Source organism: Spermophilus citellus (genome assembly GCF_964194105.1).
Source record: "Spermophilus citellus genome assembly, chromosome: 13".
NCBI classification, from domain to species: Eukaryota; Metazoa; Chordata; class Mammalia; order Rodentia; family Sciuridae; genus Spermophilus; species Spermophilus citellus.
In genome coordinates, this window is record NC_138193.1 from 79,786,284 (window position 1) to 79,808,936 (window position 22,653).

Sequence of the window (22,653 nt, forward strand, 5' to 3'; positions counted from 1 at the left end):
CTCCTGCTACTGCTCTATGAGCAAAGTAGGCTAGCCATAAGTTTCTTAGGTGTGTACTCTGAGGGGAGAAAGATAGGGATTTTGGACATTTCCATCTGGGGTAGACCCAAAGCACCTGGCACTGCAGGCCTTAGGAGCAGCTGCTCTAAGCAGCTGGAAATGGGAATGAAATTGTCTTGGGGTCAAGCTGGCGTCTACCAAATCCTCACCCAGACACCTACCAAGTGTTTCATCTTGTGACAAACACTGTCAGGGAGAAGGCCAGGCAAGGAGGGACTGAAGAGACCCTAGCTCAGCTACTAAACTTTTTAGGGCAGACATCCAACAGCCCTTGTGGTCAAGAAGTTCGGGCCCAGACCTGCTAGAACTGGTTTCCTACAAACATGAGAGGATAACTAGTGGCACAAGGACACACACCCATACATCAAGTTTTCTGTGCTTACTCTGTAATGATTTTTCATATGGCACACACACTCTATTACCCAAGGTGGTAGGTTCCCCATCTGTTCTGTTCTGTCTCCACAGCTGAGTGCTGTGGAGGTTCCTGGCAAGGCTGCCTGTTGGATTTAGGGCATGAAAGTTTTTCTGTATCTTTTTCAGACTCCGTCTCTCCCAGTGCTACCCCCCCCCCCAAAAGTCTGCCCTCCCAGAGTCTGAAAAAGATACAGAAAAACTTCCCTCACTGAACAGTTCTGAGGGAAGTTCAATATTGAAGCTCCAGATATCCCAGGAGAGGCACATTCATAGTAAAGTCTGGGACTGAGATTGCAGAGATCACCCACTTTGTCAAGGTTAGTATTATTAAACCTACACCAGCCTAGAATCAGCAGAGATTGAGAGATCACCCAAGCCTCTTCTAAAAGTGAGAAAGAATGAAGCAGAGCAAACCAGAAACTGGCCCAAAGTCTTACAGGAGGAAGTAACTGCCTGGACTCATCCACCCACGCCCAACAAGGCACTCTCCTCCAGCCCCAACCTGATCTTGCAGAGATATAAAATGACCTTGGTTAGAACTGGGGCCAGCCTGCTACTGGGAGTCTTTCAAATGTGTGCCTGAGGAGAGGTCTTGGAAAGAGCAGGTCACCTTTGTTGAATGTTAGCAAGGTGGCTCTGAACCTCAGAGCAGTCTGGAGTAAATTTTCTTCAATGTTTCCCAAGGTCCTCCTGACTGACTCTGGAGCAAATCTTGTGTGACAGCGCATAGGATTCTGGATAGAGTGTCCTGGATGCATCAGATGAAGACTCCAAAGATACCACCTGGATATCTGCAGGAAGCTGTCCTGCCGCTGGTCTGGAACCTAATTTGACAGCCCTTTGGCCTCAACACAAGGGGCAAGCACCTAGGAACAAACTCTTAGGGAGATTCCAGGTGTTCACTCTCATGATTGCAACACCCCCAAAGGAACCCCAGCATGCTAGAGCACTATAGAAGGAAATTTTTGAAAATCCTGAAGAACACTTAAAGGAATAAATATGTGCCTTACCCTTAGACACAAAGCAAAGCAAAAAGTTAGGGCCCTGGACTTCCATGCCAGGACTGCTAGCACAAACCCTCTAAAAGCTTAAAAGGGTGGAAACAAGAAATGTATTCTAGACTCTGATTCCATAGCCCTATACTGAGAGGAGGGCCAGAGATCTGTGCTGGCTGGGGACCTAGCATTGAGAATGGCACTGGGAGTTCCGGCCTGCAACAACTGAGAGTGGAGAGGGGAAAGGACAAGTCGCAGAACTAGTTAAGCTCGGGGCCTTTCAAAACCGTGGAGATGGAAGTAACACCCCCTCACAAACACACCCCAGTTCTCTCATTTCCTCCACGTGTGCCCTTCTGCCAGAGAAAATGCACCATGCCCTGAAAAGAAAAGAAAAAATCCCTCTTTCTAAGGCCCTCATTACCGAGTCCAGCTCGCTGTTCCCAGGCTGAAGCCGCCTGGAAGGAGTGCGAGCCGAGCCTGAGCCGAGTCCAAGCGTAGAGGCTGGACAGTGGCGGTCCCTCCACTCTCTCCTCCCTACCACCCAACCGGGAAGAGCTGGAGCCCCTGCCTTCAGCTCCCCGTCGGTAGTCTGTAGGTGTACGTCGTTCCATGGCTCTTCCTCGCCGCTCCCACCGGAATCAACTTCCGTATAAGCCACACGGAACTGCCTGAGGTTTCTCGGGCCGTGGGACCCGTGGGGTTAAGTCTGAGTCCCCGCCCGACAAGGAGCAGAGCGCGCTGAGTAGGGCGGTACCGGCTGAGGGGCAGCCGGCCGGGCTAGGAGAGGGAGGAAAGGCGGGATCCTCCGGGGAATTGATTCTCAGGCGTCCGCCTGCAGCTACTGCCAAGTCCCCCACTTCTCTCCCCTGTTCCCTCCCCCTTTCCCTCGAGGACAGCTCGGGTCCGGAGTTTCTAGCATGGGGGTGGGGCGTTTTCAGTAGAAAAGGCCAAGTTTTTGAGCGGCGCCTGGGCACGTCCAAACTCTCCATCCCAATAGTCCGCTCCTGGATAGTATCTGCCTGTGAACAGCCACCCCGGCAGGGATGCGGTGACCCAGGTGGGACCCCGGCAACTAGCAGGGCCTGGGTGAGGCTGCAGCGCCGCCCCTTGCAAAAAAGCTGCCCCAAATTCCTTCCCCCTGGAAGCTCCTTCTACCCTTCTCCCTCCCCTTCCTGCCAGGAACCCCCTTAAACGGTCCTCCGCCTTCCCTTCTCTCCTCTTCCCTCCCCACCTCCCTTTTTCTTCTTGCGTCCAGTCTCCCCCAACCCTCCCGCGTCCTCCTCCTCCTCCTTGTTCTTTGGGCGTCCGCCCCGTCAATCACCGCCGCCGCCGGCCCCTGCCAGCTCCTCTCCGCCTCCCAAGCTCTTGGAGCGCCTCCGGCTCCAGTCTCGGGCCGCCCTCAGCTTTTCGCGGAGCCGGGCGATCTGTCAGCGGAGCCGGCCGGGGGGGAGCCGCCCGGCCCGCCGGGGCTCGGGTTACCAGTGACTGACAGCGTCTCCATGGCGAATAATTTGACTCGACTATTGTCTGGCGCGGGCAGGCCCCGGGTCAGATAACCGGACCAATCAGGGCGCGGGCCGCCGCGCCTCATGCCCGCTTAGAATAATATTATTAAAAAAGCTGCGAGCGAGCTAGACGGGAGGGAGAGCGAGCGAGAAGCGAACTAGGGAGCGGCGGGCGGGCGCAGAGCATGCGGAGCGGCGCCCCAGGCGGCCCCCGGACTTGGGCGAAGGCGCGGGCTGGGCACGCAGGCGGCGGGGACGCGGAGCTGCGCGGGACCCGCGGCCGGCACGAGGACGTACTGCAGTGACTCAGGACTCGCCAGGAGCCAGCGCCGGACCAGGGGGCCCGCCCCTCCCGCCTCTCGGCCCGGACGGCTGGAGGGGAGGCGCCCATGCGGGACTGCGCGGCGCGGTGAGGGCGCGCGCGGGCGGGCGGGGGCGCAGCAGGCACCATGTCCATGCTGCCCACCTTTGGCTTCACGCAGGAGCAAGTGGCGTGCGTGTGCGAGGTGCTGCAGCAGGGCGGCAACATTGAGCGGTTGGGCCGCTTCCTGTGGTCGCTGCCCGCCTGCGAGCACCTCCACAAGAATGAAAGCGTGCTCAAGGCCAAGGCCGTGGTGGCCTTCCACCGCGGCAACTTCCGCGAGCTCTACAAGATCCTGGAGAGCCACCAGTTCTCGCCACACAACCACGCCAAGCTACAGCAGCTATGGCTCAAGGCCCACTACATCGAGGCGGAGAAGCTGCGTGGCCGGCCCTTGGGCGCTGTGGGCAAATACCGCGTGCGACGCAAGTTCCCGCTGCCGCGCTCCATCTGGGACGGCGAGGAGACCAGCTACTGCTTCAAGGAAAAGAGTCGCAGCGTGTTGCGAGAGTGGTACGCTCACAACCCCTACCCGTCACCCCGGGAGAAGCGCGAGCTGGCGGAGGCCACAGGCCTCACCACCACGCAGGTCAGCAACTGGTTCAAGAATCGGCGGCAGCGCGACCGGGCCGCGGAGGCCAAGGAAAGGTACGAGTAAGTAGAGCTTCGGCGCCGGCTTTCCCGGGCCCGAGGGAGTGGGTCGCAGGGGCGTCTGCCCAACCCCAAGCGAGGCCTAAACTGGACCCTTCAGTCCCAGCAATGGCCAGCTGCAGCCTAGCCTGACCTAGAGGGCGCACAGGTCTTTTCGGAGACCCGGCGGGCAGGGATTTGTCTAAAGCGGGCAAAGCCCAATGCGGGAAGTTGTCAACTAACTCCCTGGTCGTTTATGGACAAAAGTGGAGAAGCAGCGAACTTCAAGGAGAGGGCAGAACTGTGGGCCTGAACCCGCACAAAGTAGGCACAGCAGGCAGGCCCTGGTCTTACCTGGAAAGGCCAAGGACTCTGTGTGGGCCCAGGTAGAAGCGGGAGGCGATTCCTGACTGGCTCTGTGCTTCCCTGCACTTCCCCTCAGCCTTACTCACCTCCAAACCTAAGTGTGACTAGGGGTCAGGACTGGGATTTCCATAGTATGGACTGGATGAAGAAGCGCCTGGGCAAGAATATTCCTTGTCTGAATGTGGGAGTTGAGAGCCAGTCTCTTATGCTGCATGCAGAGGACTGAGGTGAGGCTCCAGGGAGCAAGTGCCAGCTCTGAGAGAGAAGAGGAGAAACACATGACTCCTTTGCTGCTTAACTGGACCCAGCAGCCCTTCCCTGGACTGCCAGGCCCTTGACCCTTTTCCTCAGGTTCTACTACCCTCTTTAGGGGGTAGGTCTGTATGTCACGAGTGAGCTAAGAGCCTCACAAGGCCTGAGAGTTGTATGTTGTCAGGGAAATCAGGACTTTCTGAAATAGTCTAGGGGTTGACCAGCAGGCCCTTGTTACTGCCTGCTTTGTAGCCCCTCAGAACTCCAAATCTGGACAGGGGGTGGGAGAGAAAGTAATTGTAGGAAAGGAATCCAACCTGAAAGTAACAAATAGGACACCTGAGGTTGGCAGTATGGGGTGTGTTTAGCCCAGAGTTTGAATGATCAGGGTCAGAATTGGAGTGCTGAAGAGTGGAAATGGAGGGAATGCTGAAGACTGAACTTTGGTATCTGAACTTTGGTATCTTGAGGTTGGGGTATCCACAGTGGTCAGGTTCCCAAAGCCTGTCTGTGGATTCCTCTCCCAAAATATCAGGAACAGAAGCCCCTAGTGAAAAAGAGACTCTACTCAGGATTTCAAATATCCAAGTCTGAGCAGGGACTGTCAGCAGAGGCAGGGCAAGAGGTGAGTTCTCTTTGCTGGGACCCCTTAATCCAGACTGGCCTAAGTCCAGACTCCTTAAGAACTGCCTTCCCTGGCCCAAGCCCCTGGTGAGAGCTGGAGTTTCCGGTTATGATGGAAAAGTCTAGGTCAAGACTACCAAGTCCTCCCTTCTGTCTTCTCCCAAGGGCTACCCTCCATGCCCCAGCTTCCAATTCCCTGGCCAAAGTTTCCACTATGCCCACCAGGGAAAGGGAACCCTCTATTCTTGAAGCCTTGATCCTAGGCTTAGCAAGGGCAGCCCTCACAGGATGTGCCCAGGTTAGAGAAATAGGACCCTCTGGGTCGGAACCCTGTGCCCAAAAGTTTCTCTCATGCAGAGAAAAGCAGAAAGAAATAAAAGGCTGTGAGATACTCACTTTCAAATTGGTCACCCAGCCTGGGATCTAGGGTACCTCATCCTCCTGGCCCCACTTCTATTTAGTAAACCTACCTGGAGATGCCTAGAGCAATCTGAAAATCGAGGTATCCTCTTTTTTTTTTTTTTTTCCTGCCTACCCTCCAACTCCAGGGTCGCCTTCTCCTGGAAGAAGGGAGGGGGGTAGATAGAGTAGGAAAGATAGTCATGAGATTGAGAGCATGGGAGGCGGAGAAAGAGAGAGGGAGATGATATAGGAGAGAGGGACAAGCGAAATCGGGTGTTAAAAGATTGTGAAAACTGGCATAAATGAAAAGCCAAGGCCAGGCCGAGAAAACCATAGAAACCGAAAACACCCGCAAGCAGGGCGCCGGCGCCCTGTCTCAGCAGACCGGTGGCAAAGTGGCTCAGGGTAAGACTGCGCTAAAAGGCCTCATTTCCCCGCTGACCCGGCTGCTTTGCTCCTGCACTTGCAGGGAGAACAGCGAGAACTCCAATTCCAACAGCCACAACCCACTGGCTTCTTCTCTCAATGGAAGCGGCAAGTCGGTGCTAGGCAGCTCCGAAGACGAGAAGACGCCGTCGGGGACGCCGGACCACTCGTCGTCCAGCCCCGCGCTGCTACTCAGTCCGCCGCCACCACCCGGGCTGCCGTCCCTGCACAGCCTGGGCCACCCTCCCGGACCCAGCGCAGTGCCGGTGCCTGTGCCGGGCGGAGGCGGGGCGGACCCACTGCAGCATCATCACGGCCTCCAGGACTCCATCCTCAACCCCATGTCGGCCAACCTCGTGGACCTGGGCTCGTAGAGCTCTGCTGCCTCTTCGCGTTTGCCTTCCGGGCTTGGCGCTGGGAACCGAGAGAAGGCGGTGCCCGGAGGGCCCCAGGGCCGGCGGCCCCTCCAGGTACTGAAAGACCCGCGCGCAAGGCCGGCAGCAGAACCGCCGGAGGGACAAAGCGATGGCACTCTGGGTCCTTATTTGGAATTTATTTTCAACAAGCCGCTTTTGAGATCCTTTGGAGGCCAGGGACCAGGTCTTGAACCAGGGAAGGGAATAAATTATATACACCATTCTCATTCTTTCTCTTCGCCTTTTCTTTCTTCTCTCCTCTTGCCTGCACCCCTTTCCTCCTCTTCCTTTCCTTTCCTTTTCATTTCTCCTTTCTCTGTTTTCTGTCCTTTCGCCTCTCTTCTGCCTCCTCTTCTTGCTTTTCCTTGTTTTCTTCTAGATTTCTAGCTCTTTTTTCCTTGTCTCTCCTGATGGTGTCTTGCACTCTGCCTTGGCCCTCTGGGTCTGTACCCTCTCTCTCCTCCCGTCTGGCCATTGATTTCCCTCTCCGCACTTTCCGGGAGTGGGGAGGAGGAAAAGGCCCTAGAAGTCTTGGATCCTAGGTCGTCTCCAAAGGCTTTCCGGAGAGGAAACCCACCACATCAGTGGGAGCTGCAGGTGTCAGCTTTTCGCCTAGTAACTTAAGTGAAAGGCATCCCAGAAGCCCTTTTATTCTCCTCTCGCTCTCACTGTCGCTCTCGCTTTCTCCCGCTCTCTCTGCGAGGCTCCTCCACGATGCTCTCTCCTCTTTCCCCGGACTGTGACCGCAGCACTCCGGCAGAGCGTGCGTCCCGAGCCGCGGTCTTGCCGTTTCCCTGTTACGTCCTCCTGTGAATGTTCTTCGGAATATATTTCTGCTTTTATTTTATAATAAAATTAGAAATCATATATATATATATATATATATATATATATATATATATATATATATATATATATGAATATATGCCATGAAGCCCGAGGGCCAAGAGTGCAACAGTGTCTGATTTCCCTACAGGGATACTCTGGTGAGTTCCAGAAACCCTTGAGTCCCTGAAACCCGGAGGCACCCTCCCAGACAAAGTGTATCACTTGCTAGGTGAAGGGCCTGAAAACTTTGAAACTTCCTCTCCCAAAGCCCTCGATCCCTTTTTTTGTTCCAGAAAATTCCCTGCAGAAGTGGGCCGAGTGTGGGCTCCTCCCCATACCACTGCGCAGAGCCCCCCACCTTTTCCATCTGGGAAGGGGAGATGGGATGTGCCCGCCCGCCGGGTACGTGCATTTAGAAATGCGGAGGCTGGGGAACCAATCAGACCGCGGAAGTATCCTGTCTGGCCGACACCTTGGAGTAGTCTCAGCCCCTGGAACTAGGGGCAATACTCGGGAGATATGCCAGCCCCCTGCCCCCTCCCGCCTGGCGGGAGTGGGGGGGGGGCGGCTGCCGAGACCTAGGCTCCAGGTATGGCGCGTAGCCTGTAGGACAGCGCGGCAGAGCGAAGGTCTCTGAGCTCACGTACACGCACCCGCCCAATGCTTCAGTCGGTTGCTCTGGAGGTGGACAGGGGAGAAAGAGGCGACCGGGCGGCTGGGCCGGCAGGGCGCGTGTTGTAAATGAAGAGTAAGTGGGCACCTGGGTTCGGAAGGTCAGGCCAAGGGGACGCCTTCGCGCGTAGTGCGTCACAGGTGCTTCTGTGGCGGTGAATTAATCTTCAGCGCTGACTCTCCTCTGTGGTTCTAGCCCCCTTTAACTAGCTGGGCCAAGCCGGTCCCAGATTCGCAGCAGGAAGAACTCTGCAAGGAGGAAGTTGGGGCTTTGGGGTGTTGGTTTTCAGTGGCTCCGTGGGTACTGAACACATCCCTTCTCCAAGAGTAGGACGCCCAGACTGCAGTCCCTGAACTGGAAGGGATGGAGGGGAAGAGACATTTATTGAGCTGAGATCCCAGAGCACTTGGACCTCTTAGGACTACCTTACTGGCAAAATCAGCGCTTTGGGGTAAAGTCGGGGCAAAATCAGAAGACCTTTTTCCTCGGACCTTCTAAGTTATCAAGAATTCTCTCGCGGACTCAGGCAGCTGAGTGGCCTAACTAGGCGCGGGAACTACTATCTGTGCAGGTCTGGAATTCAAGGAGATAACCTACCAGCTGGGACTGCTCAGCGATGCTGGAGTCTCCGCCTGCGTGGGCACCCAGCGCTTGTCCACTTCTACACCCCGAGAGAAATTCCAGCCTGGGTACTTCTCTCTGCCTCTCCTGGAGGCTCTACTCTCAGGAACAACTCAGGTCCTCTTGGGTACTGTCTGTGCTTGTGGGGCCTGGGCGACCTAACTTCCACAGCCTGGAAGGATGAAGGGCCAGCCATTGCCTGAAGGTCCAAAAACCCAATCCATGCTTAAAACCGCCTCTCAAAACGACCTCTCCTCAACCCAAAGGGCCCCTTGCTATGTCAGAGTCCACTCTTTTCCATATTCACTTCTGGAAATGAGACAAACACATATTGTATATGTGTATCACCCCTACCCACTCCCTGTTTTTCAGTCCCACACTCACAGGAAAACAGACTATATTAACTTTCATATAGACATGAACATACACATTTAATATTAATTTGATTCAGGCAGTTATGTTCCACGGCTGTTGGATGGCAACAAAACATTTCACCCTCTCATCCATAGTGACCACCCAGAGAAATAGACTGTCACACACACTCATACCTGCATGCACTCAAAAACAGAACCGAGCACACAGAGACCCTCCTACCATTTGCAGACACAGCGGGTCCTCAAGCACTCTCTCTTGGATATATATGCAAGAGAATGCAGAAATGGACTCCTTCCAGCCTTCGTGTGCTCTCTCACACATGCCGACACACATACAAATTAGGCTTCTTTCCAAGAAGCACGCAAATCCACAATCCACACTGTTGCCCCTGCCAGCAGCCACTTTCTGCCCACCGACCTGTGGGGACCAGGGCCTGGTCTTTCAGAAGGACTTACTGTAAAGGCCTGGATACCTAACTGCTCGGTCCTAGAGAAAGAGATGGTCCCAGCCCAAGGCTGCAGCTGATTAGGGGTCCCACCCAAGACACTCTAGCATCTGCCCAGGTGGGATCGCTGGAGTTCTAATGTGCCAGTAGAGGTCGGGTGCCTGTTCCAAGACTGTTCAAAGGCCGCATAGCAGGGGCAACTTGCTGCAATTTCCCGCTTCTCCTCCCCGTTGGACAGCTGAAGGGGAAAATATTTATTTAAACGGGGTGGGGGAAATTATGCAGAAGTTCTGAAAACCCCGAGTAGCTAGCACCAGTTAGTTGCACACCGACTGGAGCACTCCAACTGGGCAGGTCTTGCCTGGAGAATATAGACACTCCTATTGGCATCGAGGAAACTGGAATCTCAAAGTCCTGTTACCCCTCTCCCAACCACTGCCCTCTGTCAGAGGGCAGCTCTGAAGCCACAGGTTTTGTCCTGGGCCCAAAGGGATGCAGCCACTAGAAGTGGGGAGTCTCCCTTTCTGCTCCCCTCATCACACACACTCCCAAACACCTTTCATTTGTCCCTTACCAGGTCCCATGCTCACAAAGCCCTCAAGGGCGAAACCAAATAAACTAAAGGCAGTCTCAGGGGTAGCAGGCTGGACTGAAGAAAGGAAATCTCCTTGGGGGCAGAAAAGTTCCTAAATATAGGAGATGGGAGGGGCTCCCAGTCATTGTCCTGCCCACCCTCACCCTGTAACCCTGATAAGGACCTTGGTCAGGACACTGGCTTCCCTACTTCTTGCATCTTGTGTGGTGGCCCCACTGGGGAGCAGATAGTAAGGCAAGGATTCAACAGAGCCAGGGAGATCTGGGGAGAGAACATGGCTACAGGTACTCAGTTCTTGGTTATTGCCAGTACTTGTCGGAAACACAATTCCGGTCTGTAAGAAAAGGAAAGGCCAGCTGAGTGACAGGATGCAGGAAATTCTGCCCTCACAGCGCCACCTGCTCTATCTCCTGTGGGATGCCACGGGAACTCTGGAAGAGCAAGACTCTTTTTGTGTTGAGGGACAGGTGAGGAAGGACGGAGGAGGAGTTGGACTCAAGACTGGCCCTTTCTCTTTTTCGTGTTTCAGTCTCTCAGCACCCAGAGTTGCCTAGGGGATGCTGGAGGGGGATCGCCACACAGTGCCTGCGAATGTACTGAAAGATGTGAGAAGGCATGAGAGACACTGTGTGCCCGCAGCGTGGAAAAAACCGCGCTGCTGTGTGTAGGTAGAGTCGTGGGCGCCTTGAGAGAGGGGCTGAGAACACAGGCGTGCGCAAGAGCCGGGGAGTGCCCAGGGTGCCTGCGGAAGCCAGGAACATCAGTGGACACCAGAGCCCTCCCCCTCTAAGTAGATGCGCCTGGGACTGCAGGAGGACGAGTGCCTGATGCCAACCTGGCGCGAGTTAGTCCTTGTTTCTGGAGCCATTTTTGGCCACGAGCAGAGGGAAAAACTCCAGGTCGCTGGGGGTCGCAGCCGGAGGTGGGGCGAACCTGGACCGGAAAGACCCCGCATCCTGGTGTCAGGGTCAAGGCCCTCCATGCCTCATCTCAGGAGACTGTTTTCAAAACTCCTAGGCGATCTGTGCGGCGGGATCTCGGAAATGGTTTTTCTGGGGTGGCATGTGGAATCCAGAGTGCAGAAGGGCCGCGACTACTATAAAGAAGATCGGCCTCACGAGGCCTAGAAGGTGCCCCTAGTTGCCCCCAAAACACCCTTTCTAGGAGAGATCCACAATCCAGAAAGGCCGGCACAAGGGCTGACATATGGAGGGTTGGGGGCGCTTCTTTAGGACACCTGCAACCTTTATCCCTCTCAAGGCTAACTCAGGAACCATCCAAGGCCCTCTCCAATGCAGAGCGCCAAGCCCCTTTATTCCGTGAGTAGTGTGTCCAGGCTCCTGCCGCTGCGCCCGCTCGGGAAGGATACAGGAGAAGCAGGCCTCTGAGGTCCCGCCGGCACTCGGCGAGACCACGGCCGCTCTTCTGCCCAGTGCGATTGGCTTTGGGGCTGTGGTCCTGCGCCTCTGCCCCAGTACTGCTGAGGCTAACGTGACCCCAGGCTGAAGGCAGGACAGTGGAGGACCCAGGGATGGGTAGCCCTGGTCTCTCCGCCCCTTAAGGCAGACAGTGGGTAGGACAGAGGCTTGAGAGCCAGGACGTTTGGGACGCTCCATGGGCACAACTCTGTAATCCCAAGTAGCGATCGTGGCGCGGAGGACCTGTCCCCGGCCACCGAAGCTCACACCTAAGATTCTGGGGGCTCCCTGGAAGGAACGCTTTCCCCACTACACTCTGGGAGTTGTAACTGAGCTACCTGAGAGTCTATAAAGAGTGGCGGGTCTATCACACTGAGAGCGAAAACGGCTGGACCTTGCGGAGCTGCCCGCCCTCCATTCCCTTCTCCCAAGGTTTTTCCACCCGCCCAGGGTCAGTCCGCCCAGTCGGGCGCTCGCACTCCTCAAAAGCTCATTGTTTGCAGAATTAGCCAAGTAACTTTTTGGGGGGGCCGTGGAGACTTCTTTGGTCCCCAAACTGGTCATAAGTACCATTTCTTGAATGCATGCTATGAGGCAGACACTGCCGCACCTGGTATCTGTTTAATTCTCGCAGCAGCCACACAAAGACGCTAGTATTACTGGTGAGAGAATCTGAGGCGCCAGGTTGGGGAACTTACAGCGGCGAAAGATCGGCCTTTGAATTTGGTCTCTTGGATTTTGCCCACAAGTTCTTCCCTGGATGTCAGCTGCCACGAGCGAGCGCAGTGCGGGCAATTGGAGCCTTGTCCTGGGGCCCCGGCTGGCAGCGGTGGCGCGAGTTCTCCACCCGGCTTAGGGACAGCGCTCAGCAGCGCAAGAGCCAGGCGAACCACAGGACCAGGGTCAGCTGCAGGCGGAGGGGCGGCAGTGGAGCCTGCACCTCAGGGCTCAGTTTACCTTTGAGATGCAAAGAGTTTATCTCCTCCATAGTTTGGCTAATTATCCAGTTTTTCCCTTTGTCACGGGTCACGATGGAATAGCACAAAAGGAGGTTCACCCGGGGCAGATTATTCCTGAGTAAAGATGAAACCTTGAGACCCCAGTCAGCCTCCTGCAGATTCCCTCTTCCCGCTCCTCTGTACCCCCTCCCCATCTGGCCACTTCTGCGGAAGATGAGGGTGATTCTGGACTCTGATGAACGTCCTCTTTACCCACCCCTGCGCTGGTCAGGGCATGGCGCTGGGATGGTTTGGATGGTGTGTGTGTGTGTGTGTGTGTGTGTGTGTGTGTGTGTGTGTTCACACGTGTAATATCCTACAGCATCATTCCATTCACACGGTTTACCATTAGCCTGGGTCCCCAAGGCAAGGGAAGGAGGGAGAGGGAGCCCCGACTCTCTCTAAAAGACCAGAATAGATCTGACCCACTCCTCCCCAACACGTTTAGGCCCCACTGCAAGTCCTCAATCCCCTTCTCTCTGGAAAGATGTTGATGGTTCAAGTTCTCCAATTCCACCTAAATGATTTTGTCACTTTCAAGATAAGGTATGTAATATGTTACTGACCACGGGCAAAGCCATCCAAGTCCCTAGAAAGCTACTGTGAGTCACTTGCACTCAGGAAGTGAGTGAATGGAAGGAATGAAACCAGGTGTAAGGATATAAAATCAAGAAGTGAGTGACTCCTTTCTTTTCCACCCAGGGGAAAAGTATGGGCACCTCTCCCAGCACTAGGTGGGGGCAACCCTCTTCAACTCCTAGGGCCCTAATGGGGTGGGAGAGGAGGCCAGAGGGCATTAGAAAAGTCCCATCATTTGATATTCAAAATTAAATAGGACAGGCAGGTAATTTTGATCCCCATTCAACCGATGAGAGAATGAGACTCAGGATATTGTTCTGTGTAGCTTTCCCGAGGTAACAGGGCTAGTGGGGGCTCTTTCCTCTACAGTCTATTGTTGAGGTAAACTAATTAGGTTTTGGTGAAAATATCAAATGCCAAACTTAGAGCAATGATTGTCCCCCTGGGGGTAGGATGCAGAGAGATGGCAGCCATGGTGGAGGTATAGGTACTTTAGAGACTTCAAGAAAATGTCTCTCAAAATCACAGCACCCTGCTCCTTAAATAATAAAAAGGAATACCCAAACCGAGGGAGCTTGGGGAAGTTGATGGAACTGAGATCTAGAGATTTATTCTCTAATTGGACTTAGCACATGTCAATTAAGTCTCTCAGCCAAATGAGTTGAAAACCAGAGTTTTCTTAGAAGGTGAATAAAAAGTCTGTGGGTGTTGCCCCAAAGTCTGTAGCTTTTCTAACTGAAAATAGCGTGAGGGAAGAGACTCAAGATTTTTATTTATACTGACATACTAGACCCTAATGTTAGTTTGGAGCCATTGGTATGAAAATCAAGTCTCACTTTCAATTTATTTATTATTCTTTAAAGAAGTAGATAAAGCAATCACCTAAAAGCAAATATTAAATAGGAAAAATTGGCAAGGAGGGTTAGGGACAAGGTAGGAGGGAAGACAAGACTTCGGAGAAGATGTGAAGGAGGTGATAGTCCAGGATAGGTGGAGCCAAGACACACTCTTCAATGTTAGAGGCCAATGACCAGCACCTCCCTCCATAGAATACAGGGACCAAGAACCACGGAAGGCATAAACAGATAGTGCCACATTACCCAGAGGCACCTGGAATGTGCTAGGCACCAAACTAGAAACCAGGAAAGACTGAAATACTACTGTACCTGGTAGCTGTGTCAACACAAACCTACCTCAGGTTCAAAGTCAACCTAACGCAGACCAGCTTCCAGTGCATTTGGAGCAGAGGTAAAGAGCAGGAAGAGACCTTAGGGATGGTTTCAAAAGCAAAGGCACAAAATACAAGGGGGAGAAATGAATTACAGTAGAGGGGGTAGAGAGAGAAGAGGGGAGGGGAGGGGAGGGGGGATAGTAGAGGATAGGAAAGGCAGCTGAATACAACAGACATGAGTATGTCAACATGTAAATCAATGTAAGTGTAACTGATGTGACTCTGCAATCTGTATACGGGGTAAAAATGGGAGTTCATAACCCACTTGAATCAAAGTGTGAAATATGATATATCAAGAACTATGTAATGTTTTGAACAACCAATTAAAAAAAAAAAGCAAAGGCACAAAAGCAACGTATACTCAGTAGAACCATACCTTGAAATTGAATTTTGAATTTTGACCTTTTTGCTTGCTTCAGAGGAATGTGGGCCACTTCATAAAACCTCCACATATACTTCCCTGTTCTTTTTCCCTTCCCGCAGAATGGCAATGACCAGAGTTATCTAGTAAGTTGTGCATGGAAGACGGAAGTTCTACCATTAGCAAGATGGAAGTTCTACCATTAGCCTGGGTCCCTAAGTGACCACATGGAATAGAGCACTGAACACCACCCCCCTCAACCCCTATCAGCCAAGCTAAACCAGCTGCCCCAGATTGAGTAAGAGAGAAAAAAAACTTCTTTTGAGTTTGAGCCAACATGTTTTGGGATCTATTTGTTACAGCAATTTAATTTAATTCAGTTCCAGTGAATCTCTAAACCCCAATAGGCATTATTCATACTGCCTTATGAGCCTGTGGAGCACAACAGCCTAATTAATAAACTGGATAAACAGAATGGGCATGCCAAGCAGAGAATTCCTGATGTAGACAGATAACTAGATCTGTGTCCTATTTAGGAAGTGAAAGATCATCCTGTCCAACTCTCACCTGTGTGATTCTGTGAGCCACAACCACAGCAAGCAGCAGAGAACTTTTGAAACTAATATACTATTCTAGAACCAATGCTTTGAGTAAGAATGCTCTCTCTCTCTCTCTCTCTCTCTCTCTCTCTCTCTCTCTCTCTCTCTCCCAGCTTGTTTGAGTGTTCTAAGAATTCCTGACTTCATGATGTGTGAGAATGGCTATGGGCAGAGAGCAAGTTGGTCTAGGAAGAGGTCAGCTGAAGTCAGCACTTCAAACTAATGGAGAAGATAAAATCCAGGTTCACTGGCACAGAGCACCTGCACACATCTCTCCAGCTTCAACTCAGGAAGAGAGCACTCGGTGGGGAGTCGGGAAATCTGGGGCTTCATCCCGGGTCCCCATCTTCTCATGAGGCCTTGAGCATGTTAGTCAGGATCTGAAGTTGGCTTCCCCTGCCAATAAAGGAAGAGGACCCCATAGCCTCTCATTCCACAGGCATGACAGAGGAAGTCTGATGAGTGTGGAAAGTAGACTGGAATTTTTGGAGGAAAGACCTTGAGAATAGCAATTGGTATTGGTAAGAACACTGTTCCTTTAGAAAACAAAGTTGTGCAATACTGACACTACTTCCCTAGAAGCTGGGTTGGAGGACGATTATTTGAACCCTCTGCCTTTGAGCTGCTATGCTGGGATTTTTAAAAAATGAGTTTTTTGGGGAAAGTCTTCCAGTTAAAATAGCAGAATAAGAAACTCCAGGGCTGGGGCTGGGGCTCAGTGGTAGAGCGCTTGCCTGGCATGTGTGAGGCCCTGGGTTCAATTCTCAGCACCACATAAAAATAAATAAAACACAGGTCCATTGGCAATTAAAACAACAACAAAAAAAAATTTAAAAAGAAGAAAAGAAAAGAAACTCTAAAAAGCCCAGATCTCCATAAAAATCAATAAAAAAAAAAAAAAAACCTGTCAGAATCATCTTTTTCAGAACTCTGGAAACTAATTAAAAGCTTACAGCAACCCAAGAAACGTGTATTAAAGAAAATAACTGAATCTCAGTAACCATGGCAAACTTGATAGTGTTTTAACTTTTCCTAGTCCCATCCCCCACTCACCAGCTCAGCAGTAGACTTAAAAAGAATAGCCCACACTCAGCACCACGACAGGAGGGAGTAGAATGGACCTCATTATACTCAAATTGTGGGTCTATCTGGCAGCTCAATAGAAGTCCTGCTCAAAAGAATTGCTTTATCTTGCCTACCTGACTGAAATTTATCTTGCACTAAAGCCATTGCCAGGGGGCATTTATCAAAAACATTTACAGGTACATTTTCATTTCTGCTGCCTCAGACAATGGATAAAAGTCGGGCAAACAACACAATAACTGAAATTCTTGGGAGGAAAGTTTGGAGAGTGATATGCTTTGGGGAGTAAAGCTCCAATATTCTTGGGAATCTGGAATACCATATACAGGTCCAAGGTTGTGTGCATGCCCAGTAAATACCTGGGGAGTCTCTAAGCTCTCAGTTCTGGTTGACCTTGAAACTCTGCTCAGGAAGAACATAAAGGCCAAAGCAGAGGGATACAATTGCTGACTTGGTGTTGAAGACACACTCCACATGCATACAGAATCCCTCTGCAGAGACAGAGCTTTTTGGTTCCAAGTGTTTAAGGAAATTGCTGTCTAATCATTAGTTGACTAAAAATCTGATGAAATAGAGTTTAGTGGCCACACATGACAAAGACTAGAAACTTTACTAAATTAATTCAGAAAAGTCATTAAGTAAATAAATCATATACAAAAAAAAAGCAAATGCTGAGGAAGGGATAAAGTCTTATTCCCAAGTGTTGCCACATCATACTAGTAAAGTATTCAGTTTTAACAAAAATTATAAGGCATACACAGAAACAGAAAATTATGCTTGGTAAACAGGACAAAACGGAGATCAGTAGAAACTGTCACTGAGAAAGCCCAGGTATTTTACTTACTAAACAAAGAGCTAAAGGAAATAATGTCTAAAGAACTAATGGAAGTATCAGAATTGTGCCTCACCAAGTAGAAATCACCAATAAATAGAAATGCTTGATATTGGTACATGACTATAATCCCAGCAACTCGGGAGGCTGAGGCAGGAGGATCACAAGTTCAAAGCCGACCTCAGCAACATAGCAAGGCCCTAAGCAACTCAGTGAAATCCTATCTCAAAATAAAAAATTAAACAGGCTGGGGATGTAGCTCAGTGCTTAAGCATCCCTGTGACAGTACCAATAAAACAAGAAAGGAAGGAAGGAAAGAAGGAAGGAAGGAAGGAAGGAAGGAAGGAAGGAAGGAAGGAAGGAAGGAAGGAAGGAAGGAAGGAAGAAGGGGAGGAAAGAAAAAGAGCTGAGTTAAAGTACAACTGAAATTTAAAAATTCACTAGAAGGACTCAACAGAAGATTCAAGGGTATAGAAGAATAAGCAACTGGAAAATAGATGATTGAGATTATCTGATCTAAGCAATAGAAAGAAAAAGCATGAGGAAAAATTAACAGAACTATGAGATCTGTGGAACATCATAGAGAATCCCAGCATAAACATAACCACAATTCTAGAAGGAAAGAAGAGGAAGAATCTTTGGGGATTAGCCCCAAATATTAGCCCCACCCTAAAAAAAATCCTCAAATTGAATGAAAATCCTACATATCCAATAAGCTCAATAAATTTCAAATAGGAAAAACTTGTCTGAGGAGATCCATGCAAAGATAAATTATAATAAAAGTGACAAAAGAAAACGAATCTTAAAAGAATCATGAGAGAAGTGTGTTTTATCAGCTTTTCATTTCTGTGACCAAAATACCTGATGAGAACAGTTTAATAGAAGGAAAGATTTATTTTTGGCTCATGGTTTCAGAGGATTCAATCCATGGTAAACTGGTTCCAAGGCAGAAGCATCATGGTGGAAGAGCATGGCAAAATAAAGCTGCCTCAGCTCATGCAGAGAGAGAAAGAGAGGGGACAAGAGAAAAGATGAACCCACCCAAGGCATGTCCCCAGTGACCCACGTCCTCTAACTGAGTCCCACTTCCCTGTAGTCCATTCAGCCATCATGGATTAAGCCACCAATGAGGTCAGAGCCAATTCATTCTCCAATCACTTCCCAAGAGCCCCACCTCTGAACAAATGAGATTTAGGGGAACTTTCCAGATTCTAACCATAACAAGAAGCAACTCATGTGCAAAGGATATTCAATAAGATTAACAGCTAATATCTCATCAGAAACCATGAAATCCAAAGACAATAGGATGACCTATTCAAAGTGCTGAAAGAAAGAAAAGAAAACCCCCTTTAACTAAGCTTCTATACCTAGAAAAGCTGTCCCAAAAAATGCAGAGGAAATTAAGATATTCCCAGTTCTGCTTTCTGACAATATCCTTGAGTGCTACTAAAAACAAACTAACAAAAACCCTCCATTTTACAATGAATGGTGTTTCATAAAACTGTGATTCTCCTGCCACAATGTGAAGAGGCCATTGGCCTCAGTTTGCTCATTGAACTGAGCAACCAATTAACATTCACTGATCTTCATCCCACTATTAGAGATGCCACTTATTTCCAAAAATAAGTTAAAAACAAAGCAACCAACCATACAAACAAGTAACCAGAGCTACAATCGAAGTGACTGGCCTCCAGAGTCATTTCGGAGTCTTAGAGTTTCGAAGGGCCCTGCAAGGACTCTGAAAAAAATATATATAATTAATCTCTGCAATTTTCAGTTGAGAAAGTCAAGGTTCAATGATATGGGGTGACTTTCCTGAACCCACATGGGGTGGTTGTCCTGGCTCTGATGGTTTTGTAGATCTCTCTTTTCTCCACACTTGATAATCATCCATCTTGGTCCATCTCAAACACATACAGGAAGGGAGAGTCCAGGTAATTTACATATTGGTAATTACGTAATCTCAATCGATTTTGAATTTCTTTCAAAAGTTAGAAATCTTGAAATGTCAGAAGGAAAGAGGAAGAAAACTAGAGAGGAGAGAACTTGGAGACAGGAGGAAAAAAGAAAATGAAAAGAAATAAAGAGACAAGAAGAAGAGGAAGCAGCACTGGGAAAAGGAAAATAGAAGAATCAAGGGGGATTGAATGAAGGCAAGAAAGACATGAGCAGAGAAGAGTGGAATGGAGTGGGGGTTGGGAAGTCCAAGGAGACTCAGATTCATCTCTAAGCAACTCCCAGTTTCCCTACATTGAGGGCACTACATTCTTATGCCCCAGGGCAGTTGCAAAGAGATGTCATTTTCTTTTGCACCTTGAAATTGGAGGTTGACATTGGAGGCAGACTCTCCTGGAGGAGAAGGGTCCTGGTCCTCCACAGATCCCTGACTCTATCCCTGGGTACTTTTTTTTTTTTTTTTTTTTTTTTTTGCTGATCAACACTACCCTGATGACTTCAAGGGTCAGTTTGGAGCTTAACACTAGCCTTACCCTTGTTCTCATAACACAGCTAAAATTTTGCTAGAATTCAAAAGGGATTTTACTAGAAATCACTCCTTCCAGTACTCTCTGCCCTCTTTTCCTTGGTTCTCTTCCTTCCTGGCTCTGTCTTCTAGTCTGGATCTCCACAGTTGCTTTGCTTTAGTTGCTCATCTGGACTTATTCCCTTCCCTCTCAACAGACAAGAACCAAGAAGTAAGGAATCCTTCCTGGGATGTTCATACCCGACACAACCCCCTTGCCCCGCCCCCTTTTTTCTTCCTACCAACACCAAGATCTTCCTTTGGAAACTCGTCTCTTCCCCTTTGTATAACAGCCACGTGGTTTGGGTGGTACTGATGCCAACCCCAGCTTCAGGGTAGAGTCCTGATTGTTCTAATACCATCAAACCCATCCCACCCTCTTGCCATAGTTATGGTTAAAAGGATGGTCATATAACCCAGGCTTAGATCAATGTGATATTCTGTGCAGAGTCGTGTGATTTGCTGACTCTCAGAGAAGTGAAAGATATATTATCTAAGTCCAGCAAAGGAAGAGAAGATTGCTGGGTACAGGTGGCACATATATAATCCAGTCACTCAGGAGGCTGAGGCAAGAGGATCACAAGTTCAAGGCCTGCCTGAGCAACTTAGCAAGACCCTGTCTCAAAATACAAATACATATATAAATAAAAAGGAATAGGGACGTAGCTCAGTGGTACAACACCCCTGGATTCAATCCCTGGTACCCCCCCCCCATCATTCTCATGAAATATTCATATATATTTGAAGAGAAGATTGCTTTCTGTCTCTATGTTTGGACTGAGTAATAAGAGGCTGGGCTCTGAAACCACTTTGGCCATTTTGTCACCATGAGGAAAGATAGCCTGAGAGTAGGGCGAACACATGGAGGAAAGCAGACTTTGGAGAAGTCTGGAGAAACTGAGCCATATTCAACTGCAGTTGAAGATTGCCCTACCACTGGATGTTTTATTTCTGTGAACCAAAGAGTTACCTAATTATTAGATATTCTGTTGCCTGAGACCAAAAGCATCCTACTGATACTATCACCAGCCTCGATCCAATGGGAACCTATGGGCACGTGTTTCTTTCCTTTAGTGAAAGGGGCTGAATCCCCAGGTCCACTCTCTGTGGAGTGCCAGGGGCAACTCCCCAAACACTTAACAACGGCAAATATGGGATTTTATCCAGAACAAGGGCACTTGAACTCTTAGCTCTGATCTCCGTTAGTCAGTTTCCCAAGCCTGGAATCCTTCTGGTCAGTGTTTCTGCAGCTATCTTATCCATGATGTATAAAAGTCCTACCCACTTCCAGAATGTGATATAGGCAGACCCCACGTGATATGTGATTACATCCTACCAAGGAAAGGGGGACACTGCTTCTCAGTGAGGCGCTGGAAAACTCACACGGGTGTTTAGATTCACAGTAATTGAGTGGGGAGGGTGATTTTCTCAATTAGAAAACTATGGGAAGGTCTTCAGTGAAATAGAAGAAAGTGACAGAGCTGGTGACCATAGAGTGCCCCAAGAAGCATCCATGGTGAGCAGTAGTCAGGTGGGCCTGTTTGGTTGCCATGCCCTCTGAGTCTGAGCTGGGAAAGGCGGCCTTCCTTTATCTCCTATGTAAGGTGATGACTGACAGCTGGAGCTAGACACTAAGATGACAGAGGGTAGAAAGATGGAGGGGTCCAGAGTAATGGGGAGAGAAGAGAGTAACTGATCAGGAGAAACCTCCTGATTCTCCTCTAAAGTGAATCCCAGATAGACTAATTAGGTGACTCAAGCAAAGAAAAATTTTTAAAAAAATGCTTGTCATACATTCCTTAGTGGTGTTGTGTGTGTGTGTGTGTGTGTGTGTGTGTGTGTGTGTGTGTGTGTGTGTTGTGTATGTCCGCTAGGCTGTTAGTACTATTTTCTTTCTGGTCATCGGCTCTACCTTCCCACCTGGGCACAGTCGGCCATCAGCCCTCTTCATCCAGAATCCACATCCTTCTTAACAACAGAATCTGTGATTCATAGGTGGGCACATGGCCCTCCAAAATAAAACTACATTTTCCAGTCTGCCTTTGACTAAATATGTCATGTAATTAAGTTTGGGCTAATTAATGTAATGGGAAGCATGTATGTACCTTTCTGGAAATGTTCAAGGAAGAGAATCCCTCTCTTCTCCCTTCTCCCTTTCTGATCATAGGAATTCAGATGTGATAACTGCAGCTGGGACAGCCACCTTGGACCTTGAACCTTGGACCATGAGGCAGTGGGCTGAAGTTGGTGGAGCAGCCAGGCAGAAGGAGCCTGAATTGCCTGTGACTTTGGAGACTTGGTCCTCCGATTCCAGTCTTCATTTAAGTAAAAGATAAATAAAATTCTACCTTATTTTAGGTATGTATCCCTTGGGTTTCCTGGCACATGCAACTGTACTTCATTCTAAATTAAAAAAAAAAAAAAAACTACCTGATCATAGAAATTCAGATGTGATAACTGCAGCTATGGCCATATTCAAAGAGTGTAATCTCTAGCATTTGGTATAGTATATACATGCATGTAGTAGATACTCAATAAACATTTTCTAAATTAATGGAAAAATGAAAATAGGTCCATTGGTTTTCAAAGGTTCCCCCACACACACCAGTAATGGAGACTGAATGAATGCAGGGCAAGCACTCTACCACTGAGCTACCTCCCTAGTCCTTTCCAAAGTTTTTTGTTCACATGCTGTACCCCCAAAAAATTTGAGCATGCTCCATATGAGCATTTAATTAATATTTTTGAAGTTGAAGTTAGACAGATTTCAAATTCCAATGGCCATATTCAAAGAGTGTGATCTTCCTCCTGGAAACTTAAAAGTCCTTTAATGTATATAATTTGCATCTATTCTCCCAATATTTCCTTGGCCATTAAGTCTGACCATTCTTATTTCACAAAATAATAAAATATTACATGGTTGAGTTCAAAATAGCACCTGAGGCAATGAAGTGGACTTAGCCAAGAAGTTGTGACCCTAGCTCATGCTGTCCCCACTAGAGGATATTTTGGAAAAAAAAAAGTTCCAGCATTGCTTGGG

At 49.4% G+C, this 22,653-nt stretch overlaps 1 protein-coding gene across 4 annotated transcripts; it reads left to right on the forward strand.

Moving 5' to 3' along the window:
* The first annotated feature begins 2,961 nt into the window (after window positions 1–2,961).
* On the forward strand, window positions 2,962–21,971 carry SIX2 (SIX homeobox 2). 4 transcript variants are annotated; one of them, XM_081264329.1, is made up of 2 exons: window positions 2,962–3,992; window positions 21,781–21,971. In XM_081264329.1, the coding sequence occupies exons 1-2, from the start codon at window positions 3,427–3,429 to the stop codon at window positions 21,947–21,949; spliced, it is 735 nt and encodes a 244-aa protein (XP_081120455.1). In that variant the 5' UTR covers window positions 2,962–3,426; the 3' UTR covers window positions 21,950–21,971. The 4 variants fall into 4 exon arrangements, with proteins under 4 accessions (XP_081120455.1, XP_081120456.1, XP_081120453.1 ...); XM_081264330.1 differs by having other exon boundaries at window positions 2,964–3,986; XM_081264327.1 differs by lacking the exon at window positions 21,781–21,971 and adding an exon at window positions 6,082–7,260 and having other exon boundaries at window positions 2,983–3,992.
* The last annotated feature ends 682 nt before the right edge of the window (window positions 21,972–22,653 follow it).

Excerpts from the sequence above, each read along its gene's own strand:
- SIX2 (XM_081264327.1), top strand. The coding sequence starts at position 3,427 with ATGTCCATGCTGCCCACCTTTGGCTTCACGCAGGAGCAAGTGGCGTGC. Across the intron at positions 3,993-6,081 it reads GAGGCCAAGGAAAGGTACGA|GGAGAACAGCGAGAACTCCA; the intron begins GTAAGTAGAGCT and ends CTGCACTTGCAG.